At 46.1% G+C, this 10,000-nt stretch overlaps 1 protein-coding gene across 1 annotated transcript in view; it reads right to left on the bottom strand.

Moving 5' to 3' along the window:
* Positions 1-10,000, bottom strand: part of col1a1a (collagen, type I, alpha 1a) — a gene marked incomplete at its 5' end in the record, with an annotated part of 159,390 nt that overhangs the window by 5,189 nt on the left and 144,201 nt on the right. The window contains 13 exon segments of the mRNA XM_080724831.1: positions 217-270; positions 399-506; positions 833-886; positions 1,503-1,610; positions 1,749-1,802; positions 2,834-2,941; positions 3,405-3,512; positions 4,675-4,836; positions 5,224-5,277; positions 5,434-5,487; positions 6,043-6,150; positions 6,991-7,044; positions 9,453-9,614. Of these exon segments, the coding sequence (XP_080580957.1) occupies positions 217-270; positions 399-506; positions 833-886; positions 1,503-1,610; positions 1,749-1,802; positions 2,834-2,941; positions 3,405-3,512; positions 4,675-4,836; positions 5,224-5,277; positions 5,434-5,487; positions 6,043-6,150; positions 6,991-7,044; positions 9,453-9,614 (1,188 nt within the window).

Here is a 10,000-nt window from a genome sequence, read left to right as displayed (position 1 = left end):
TATTTGGACCTTATCTCCTGTGAGGAGAAAAAAAGCTGTTTCGGTTTTGGTGAATCAGGGTAGAATGGTGCCTTCCTCCAATCATGGTGGAGTGGGGGCGGGCCTTAACTTCATCTTATTGGAGGCCTGTCACCCACATGACAACTGAAACGTAAATGAAATCTCTGCCTTTAAACAGTAATTTGCAGTAAATCTTAGTGTTGCTGCAGAACTTACTCTGGGTCCAGCGGGTCCGGCAGAACCAGCGGGTCCTTGATCTCCAGATGAGCCCTAGACGTCAAACAACAACAAACAAAGGGTTAACAATAAAACTACAAGGATGACGTTTTTTAAGTCAAGTTGCCGGTGGTGAGCCGAGGGCCTTACAGGGGGTCCCTGCATGCCAGTGAATTACTTACAGTGGGTCCGGGGGGTCCCTGCATGCCAGTGAATCCTCGGTGTCCCTTCATGCCTCTCTCGCCAGCCTCTCCGGTCTCTCCCTTGTCTCCACGAGCGCCGCCAGCTCCCTGAAAACACAGCACACTGCAGCTGAGCAAGGCACCGGTTGCTGGTTCACCTACTGTATGATCCTATAGAATAGATGACTGCTGGTTCACCTACTGTATGATCCTATAGAATAGATTACTGTCTCTGTGCGTTTAGATGTATTAACTAGTGTTTACTGCTAGTCGCTCTGCACTAAGAGACTTGTACATTGTAAATCGTAGCATTAGCATAGTACAGGTGTATTCTAAACCTCACTTAGGAGGCAGGGTTTTGATGGTAACTGGCAGGACAAATGAAGGAAGAGGGGATTCACTAACTAATCCAACAACAGCTCAAAGTTACTTACAGCAGGACCACGAGGACCAGCAATACCAGCAGGTCCAGCAGGACCGGCGGGACCCTGGAGAGAGAGAGAGAGAGAGAGAGAGAGAGAGAGAGAGAGAGAGAGAGAGAGAGAGAGAGAGAGAGAGAGAGAGAGAGAGAGAATCAGTCAGCATTTCAGGTCAACCCAATAGGCCCATCAGAAGGTCTTGCTGTTATGCTGATGTAATTTAGTTTTCTTTGTATTTACATTCTCTTTATATGGTGAATGTGAACACGTTTATACCACATGACTGTATCTTAAACCATGAATATGTAGGACAGGCCTTCATAAGCTTCATAGCTTCAGCCTAGTCCTTCTGATCACCTCAAACACTGCTACTGTTCTCCTATGCTTATGTGGATGTAAGACCAGTGCTACTGTGAGCTGATCAAATAAACAAACTAAACTGAAAGCTGTCTTCTTCAGCATGCTGTGAGGTTGTACAGGTTCTCCTGGGGAGGTTCTGTGGACCTGAGGAGGTTCTGTGAGGTTCTGAACCATGGACTCCCACGGGTTCTCTACTTCTATGAGCTCTAGGTTGTTCTACGTGGTCTAGGTTGTCTAGGTTGTTCTATGAGATCTAGGTTGTTCTATGAGGTCTAGGTTCTAGGGGCTCTTGGGGGTTCTATAGGGTCTTGGGGAAGGTACTCACACTCTCTCCACGGTCACCACTCTTTCCAGCGGGTCCAACGGGTCCTGGGGCTCCGGGGGGTCCAGGGGCACCGGGGGCTCCAGCAGCACCAGACTCACCACGGTCTCCCTGCAACGCACAGAGTGCTCATCAGTTCACTGTGTGTGTGTGTGTGTGTGTGTGTGTGTGTGTGTGTGTGTGTGTGTGTGTGTGTGTGTGTGTGTGTGTGTGTGTGTGTGTGTGTGTGTGTGTGTTTGTGGTACTGACCTTGGGTCCAGCTGCACCATCGCGTCCAGCTGCTCCCTCGTTACCGGCGGCTCCCTGTGAGACGAAACAAACGCACCCTGATGTTAGAGCTGAAACATTGTTTTCTCTCTCAGCAGTAAACAAACCAACATAAAGTTTAAGCGTATCGAGGGTATCTGCACATTTATAAAGTGGCAATTTAAGGACTTTTTAATACCTCTAAAATGACACATTAAACATTGGCCAAAATGTCAAATATTAGAGGCAGAAATTGTGAAAATAGCAGATCTACATGAGTTGTGAGCTTGGAGGTCGGCTATTTTCGCTTGATGGTTGATTTCTACACAGAGAGGGCAATTCTTTCAGCATAAGATGCTGCATTCAAGTTCAGGAGAGTTTGGACAAGGCAATTCTCTTGAATGCTGCCTTCAGGTATGGCATGGAAAGAGGGGGCATTTGCATTTCTTTCACCATAGTAAAAACTGCATTCATGGTCTGGAGAGGGTACTTTTTACAGATGGGAAAAAGGGCAGGGGCTCAAGCCCCCTTTGATGTCTATGTGTGCTCAGAGATGGGCAGTATTTGAAATACGTATTTGTATTTTGTAATTTGTATTTGGCTGGGATGGAAACAATTGGATGTAATTTGTATACTTTTCAATGTCATTTTATTCTCAAATGGACATATTTTTAACATTCACAAAGGTTTAAACTGTACATTTAGGCTGCCTGCTCCAAAGACAAACACCATATATGGTCAATTTATTCTTAGAAATTCTGAGAGGCAATTAATGTATTACTTGGCAATCAATCTATAAAATTACTAATCATTGCATACATTTTTTATAAAATGTATTTCATGTATTTTCAAAATACAAAATACGTTCTCAGGCCTGTATTTATATTTTGTATTTTGATACATCTTTTGACCCAGTATTTGTATTTCGTACCAAAATACTTTTCAGTGTATTTTCGCCCATCTCTCTGTGTGTGCTGATGTCTATAACATGATGTCTATAACATGATGTCTATAACATGATGTTAATGATAAAGTGCAGAGGGGGTCCCTCAGAGGGGGTCCTTCAGAGGGGGTCCTCCATGTCTTACCTCACGTCCGGCCTCACCAGGGGCTCCGGCCAGTCCAGAGGGTCCCATGGGTCCTGGGGGTCCGCGCTCTCCGGCGGGGCCACCGCCTCCCTGCTTACCCACCTCTCCCTGTAGGGAACACAGCCAATCACAGCTCAGAACCACCGGCCAATCACTACACGGAACCAAACACAGCTTAGAACTACTGACCAATCTGGGTCTAGAGTTAGTTAAGGCCTGCTTAACTAATTAACTCACGCTTTCTTTCTCTGTGAAAGAAATAAAGAAATAAAGTAGCACTAGAACCACACTAACTAGGGTTAGTTAAGGACTGCTTAACTACTAGTTGACTACTAGTTAGGACTAATGAACTCACACTGGGTCAACTGCTAACTGTACTAATAGTTCATTAACTAGGGTTAGGTAAGGACTAGCTAACTACTAGTTATCTAGCTAAGGACTAGTTAAGGACTAGTTAACTCACACTGGGTCAACTGCTAACTGTACTAATAGTTCATTAACTAGGGTTAGGTAAGGACTAGCTAACTACTAGTTAACTAGTTAAGGACTAGTTAAGGACTAGTTAACTCACGCTAGGTCCGGGCAGGCCAGGGAAACCTCTCTCTCCTCTTTGTCCGGGCAGACCAACAATACCTCTCTGTCCAGCAATACCTTGAGGTCCAGGAATACCAGAAGAGCCCTGCGGGGGGAGACAAAGAGACACTTTATAAGACACCAGGATCTGTGTTTTCTGTCAATGGTGAAACAGTATCTTGTTGTGAAGATGAGTTTTTACAACTTAATGGATCAGACAGAGGCCTCAGTAACCAGCTGTACATATTGTAGTTGTTATTGAACAACCGCCTGGAGTTGGATTTGATTAATAGTGAAAATGTTGTGCAACAAAGAAAATGTCTGAATGTCAGAGCGACAGACACTGTTTTATAGAGCTGTTATTCAGGCTGTAGTTGTCAGTCAGTTATGGATTGGTCCATCATCACCTTGTGATGGGGAAGATGCTGATGAAGGTATTTCCTCATTAATTATTGATCTGAGTATTGATCTCTGATCGTGTGTTGTGGTACCAGTGTGTAGTTTTATATATATTTGTTACATGTTTGATCCTTTAGTGTGTCTATATTAGCTGCAGTGTAACCTGCCTGACTCGGGATGGAGCTTGTTTATTGATAATGAGCACCTTATCGATCCTGCTTATTGATCCAGGCTTTTATCCAGTCTACTGTTGAGCGTTTTATAATATTTTGTGGAAAGATGTGAGACGACACATTCTGAACAGAACTATGAAGATGTGAGACGACACATTCTGAACAGAACTATGAAGATGTGAGACGACACATTCTGAACAGAACTATGAAGATGTGAGACGACACATTCTGAACAGAACTATGAAGATGTGAGACGACACATTCTGAACAGAACTATGAAGATGTGAGACGACACATTCTGAACAGATCTATGAAGATGTGAGACGACACATTCTGAACAGAACTATGAAGATGTGAGACGACACATTCTGAACAGAACTATGAAGATGTGAGACGACACATTCTGAACAGAACTATGAAGATGACAAGTGTCAATATTCTCTTTAAATATCATTAAAACAATCATTCATTAGTGTGCAATAAGTGTTAAATGGCTTTATATTATGAATAGTACTGTAATAATGTCTTGATGGCCTCTTGTCTTGATTGTTTAAACATGACATCATGGGCCGCTATGCTGGATAACAGGCTTGATAAGCCCAAAGATTATTGATAGCGGGTAATCAATACATGTGTTATGAGCTTCATCCCTACTGATGATATCATGATAACGGTCAAGGACGCAGCTGTACTTACGGAAGCTCCCTCAGCACCGGGGTTACCCTTCTCTCCCTGGGCTCCTGGGGGTCCGGCGGCGCCGACCTCACCGGGGCGACCGGCGGGACCGGTCTCTCCACGGTTACCCTTCTGTCCTTCCTTACCGACGGCTCCAGCGGGGCCTGGGGCTCCGGAGTTACCCTGAGAGAGAGAGAGAGAGAGAGAGAGAGAGAGAGAGAGAGAGAGAGAGAGAGAGAGAGAGACATCACATCACAATACAGCACAGTACATCAGAGCCGGGGGTCATCAGTATGGCCGTACGCGGACAAAATGTGTCCGTGGCAAACACTTGGTCTTGTATGCCGCAAATTCTAGATTTTCTGTTTAAAACACCATTTTAATGTTCTTATTTTGATCATAAGAACCAAATGTACTGAATGTAAATGTAAATGTAAGTTTTATTCAGATAGGAGCCCACTAGTACTAGTCTACGGTGGACCATTAAGACGTTTTGGCCTCGGTGTCCCGCGGGGCGTTAGAAACAGCCTTACAGGAAGTTGACGTGATGATGTCACAGGAAGTACTTACAGAGGGGCCGGGAGGTCCCACTCTACCAGCAGCACCGGGGAATCCAGTTGCACCCTGGGCGAGAGAGAGAGAGAGAGAGAGAGAGAGGTTGCTTAGCGATCATTGTTTACATTCTGTTGTTGGTTGAACACATTAATGTTGAGGTCAGGAGCGGGTCAAGGGGTCAGGAGAGGTCAAGGTGTCAGGAGAGGTCAAGGAGGAGGGGCTTACAGGAGGTCCGGCGGGGCCGCGGCTTCCCTTGGCTCCGGTGTTTCCAACGGGACCCTGTGATTGGACAAGGGAGAGAGTCAATCAAACCGTTGCAACCCACCTGTAGTATACAGTGTGTGCCAGGTAAGGTGCGTTAGGTTAGTGTGTCCCAACACACCAGTAGTATACAGTGTGTGCCAGGTAAGGTGCGTTAGGTTAGTGTGTCCCAACACACCAGTAGTATACAGTGTGTGCCAGGTAAGGTGCGTTAGGTTAGTGTGTCCCAACCCACCAGTAGTATACAGTGTGTACCAGGTAAGGTGCGTTAGGTTAGTGTGTCCCAACCCACCTGTAGTATACAGTGTGTGCCAGGTAAGGTGCGTTAGGTTAGTGTGTCCCAACCCACCAGTAGTATACAGTGTGTACCAGGTAAGGTGCGTTAGGTTAGTGTGTCCCAACCCACCAGTAGTATACAGTGTGTACCAGGTAAGGTGCGTTAGGTTAGTGTGTCCCAACCCACCAGTAGTATACAGTGTGTACCAGGTAAGGTGCGTTAGGTTAGTGTGTCCCAACCCACCAGTAGTATACAGTGTGTGCCAGGTAAGGTGCGTTAGGTTAGTGTGTCCCAACCTGAGGTCCGGCGGCTCCAGTGGGTCCGGCAGCGCCGGGGGCACCACCGTCTCCCTTGGCACCGTTATCTCCAGCCTCTCCCTTAGCACCAGGCTGGCCGTCAGCACCCTGGGGGAGAGAGAGAGAGAGAGAGAGAGAGAGAGAGAGAGAGAGAGAGAGAGAGAGAGAGAGAGAGAGAGATGATGTTATGTGGCGTGTCATCAATTTACAGTTTAGGCGCACGGTGGTGCACGGTGGCGCACGGTGGCGCACGGTGGCGCACGGTGGCGCACGGTGGTGCAGTGGTTATCCCTTCGCCTCACAGCTAGAAGGTCCTGGGTTCGATTCCCCCCGGGGGATACCCTCACAAAAACATGCAGTAATCCTGGTCTCTATACTGCCTCCCCCTGGCCAGCCAGGGCGCCTGATGGAGAGGAAAGGAACTGGTTGGAATAACGTGTTCCTTTCACGCGCTACGTCCAAACCAGGGAAGTCCCCACTGTCAGGTGAAAAGAAACAACTTGGACTCCTCATGCATAGAAGGAAGCATGAGGTCAGTCCGTTGCTCTCCCCAGGCGCGGCAGAGGGAGAGCAGAGCCCAGGATTACATAGGCAATTGGCACTGGGTGGAAAAATGGGTTACAAAATTGTGGGAAAAAAAAAAAAAAAAAAAATACAGTTTAGGAATTTAGCAGTCGCTCTTAATCCAGAGCGATTTACAATAAGCAATATCAATACATCAATTGAATGGGAATATCAATCTAGAATAATAACGGAGGTAGACCAACACCTAATCAGTAAAAAAAAATATTGTATATAAATTACAAATGCTATCTAGTTTTCATGTATGGTCAATGAGGACAGGCGAATGCTACTAAGTGCTATGGGCTAAGGTGGAGTCTGAGAGAGACAGAACAGTGATGTCATACTGTCTGAGTGTGATGTCAGAGAGTGGGAGGAGCTACTTACGGGAGGTCCAGCGAATCCAGCGGGTCCGGGAGGACCAGACTCTCCACGCTCACCCTGAGGAGGACACAACGAGAAGTTAACATCTAGAGCTACTGAGGAGGACACACCGTGAAGTTAACATCTAGAGCTACTGAGGAGGACACAGTGTGAAGTTAACATCTAGAGCTACTGAGGAGGACAGTGTGAAGTTAACATCTAGAACTACTGAGGAGGACACAGTGTGAAGTTAACATCTAGAGCTACTGAGGAGGACACATTGTGAAGTTAACATCTAGAGCTACTGAGGAGGACACAGTGTGAAGTTAACATCTAGAGCTACTGAGGAGGACACAGTGAGAAGTTAACATCTAGAGCTACTGAGGAGGACACAGTGTGAAGTTAACATCTAGAGCTACTGAGGAGGACACAGTGTGAAGTTAACATCTAGAACTACTGAGGAGGACACAGTGTGAAGTTAACATCTAGAGCTACTGAGGAGGACACAGTGTGAAGTTAACATCTAGAACTACTGAGGAGGACACAGTGTGAAGTTAACATCTAGAGCTACTGAGGAGGACACAGTGAGAAGTTAACATCTAGAGCTACTGAGGAGGACACAGTGTGAAGTTAACATCTAGAACTACTGAGGAGGACACAGTGTGAAGTTAACATCTAGAGCTACTGAGGAGGACACAGTGTGAAGTTAACATCTAGAGCTACTGAGGAGGACACAGTGTGAAGTTAACATCTAGAACTACTGAGGAGGACACAGTGATAAGTTAACATCTAGAACTACTGAGGAGGACACAGTGAGAAGTTAACATCTAGAACTACTGAGGAGGACACAGTGAGAAGTTAACATCTAGAACTACTGAGGAGGACACAGTGAGAAGTTAACATCTAGAGCTACTGAGGAGGACACAGTGTGAAGTTAACATCTAGAGCTACTGAGGAGGACACAGTGTGAAGTTAACATCTAGAGCTACTGAGGAGGACACAGTGAGAAGTTAACATCTAGAGCTACTGAGGAGGACACACCATGAAGTTAACATCTAGAGCTACTGAGGAGGACACAGTGTGAAGTTAACATCTAGAACTACTGAGGAGGACACAGTGTGAAGTTAACATCTAGAGCTACTGAGGAGGACACAGTGTGAAGTTAACATCTAGAACTACTGAGGAGGACACAGTGAGAAGTTAACATCTAGAGCTACTGAGGAGGACACAGTGTGAAGTTAACATCTAGAGCTACTGAGGAGGACACAGTGAGAAGTTAACATCTAGAACTACTGAGGAGGACACAGTGAGAAGTTAACATCTAGAACTACTGAGGAGGACACAGTGAGAAGTTAACATCTAGAGCTACTAAGGAGGACACAGTGTGAAGTTAACATCTAGAGCTACTGAGGAGGACACAGTGTGAAGTTAACATCTAGAACTACTGAGGAGGACACAGTGAGAAGTTAACATCTAGAACTACTGAGGAGGACACAGTGAGAAGTTAACATCTAGAACTACTGAGGAGGACACAGTGAGAAGTTAACATCTAGAGCTACTGAGGAGGACACAGTGAGAAGTTAACATCTAGAGCTACTGAGGAGGACACAGTGTGAAGTTAACATCTAGAGCTACTGAGGAGGACACAGTGTGAAGTTAACATCTAGAGCTACTGAGGAGGACACAGTGTGAAGTTAACATCTAGAGCTACTGAGGAGGACACAGTGTGAAGTTAACATCTAGAACTACTGAGGAGGACACAGCGTGAAGTTAACATCTAGAACTACTGAGGAGGACACAGTGTGAAGTTAACATCTAGAGCTACTGAGGAGGACACAGTGTGAAGTTAACATCTAGAGCTACTGAGGAGGACACAGTGTGACATTGTTAATATAATGCATCTAAACACACTATATTCACAAGAATAAATAATAAGTCACGTTAGCATAATGCACCTAAAGGACTCTTCACACCTGTATTCATAGGTATAACTATGACTATATGTTGTGGTTTTAATAATGGATCATATATGGTTTCGTTCACTGTCACAAATACTGGCATTCAATCAGAGTCCATCTGAGGGACATCTGTCTCTGTGGTAGTTTTGTTATTGTTATTGACGGGGATGCTAATGCTAGCTGCTAGGCTAGCTGGAAGGCAAGCTCCAGCGTACAGGCAGGTGTAGAAGGATGCTAACGCTAGCAGCTAGGCTAGCTGCTAGGCTAGCTGGAAGGCTAACTCCAGCTTATAGGTAGGTGTAGCTCTGCGAGCAGCTACAAACATCATGTGTATCTTTGTATCTTGGTGTCAAACAATGGTAGCCGCTGTCTTTGTAGCTGCCAGAGCGAACACAGCAAACTGCAGCATTGATAGGCCTTTATCAAACTACAGTGCATAGGCCTATTATGTGAAACACAGACAGACAGACAGACAGACAGACAGACAGGCAGACAGACAGGCAGACAGACAGACAGACAGATCCTTACAGGGGCACCACGGGCTCCAGTTGGTCCAACAGCTCCTGCGGGTCCAGCCTCTCCCTTGTCACCTTGGGCTCCGCCGGGTCCGGGGGGTCCGATGGGTCCGGTCATACCGCGCATACCGTCCTTACCGCCGGCTCCGTCGGCTCCCTTGGCTCCTTGGTCACCCTGGAACGGGAGAGAGGAGAGTTTGATACTAAATATTTTTTTCAAGTGTCCAAATAAATTCCAAATACGGCACCCCAGGGTGCCCCGTCTCCCACTTTGAAATCCCCTGCTATAGAGGGTATGCGCATGCATAAAGTGAGTGGCAAAACGAGTGGCAAAGTGAGTTTAACGTTTAATGCAATCAGACTTTTCTGTTTGGATGTTTGGGCTGTCAAGGATAGAAAGTAGTTTTTTGGCCACTCAGTAGGCGTTCCCGCATAACTTCCGGGTATGATGGTGATGTCACAGGGTAGGGGGGGTTCAGTCATATCTTACTCTGTCTCCCTTCAGTCCTCTAGGGTAGGGGGGGTTCAGTCATATCTTACTCTGTCTCCCTTCAGTCCTCT

The sequence above is a fragment of the Nannobrachium achirus genome (genome assembly GCF_963921795.1).
Source record: "Nannobrachium achirus genome assembly, chromosome: 4".
Classification (NCBI taxonomy): domain Eukaryota; kingdom Metazoa; phylum Chordata; class Actinopteri; order Myctophiformes; family Myctophidae; genus Nannobrachium; species Nannobrachium achirus.
The sequence above is the reverse complement of the archived record's forward strand: the minus strand, read 5'-3'. Positions and strand labels throughout refer to the sequence as shown.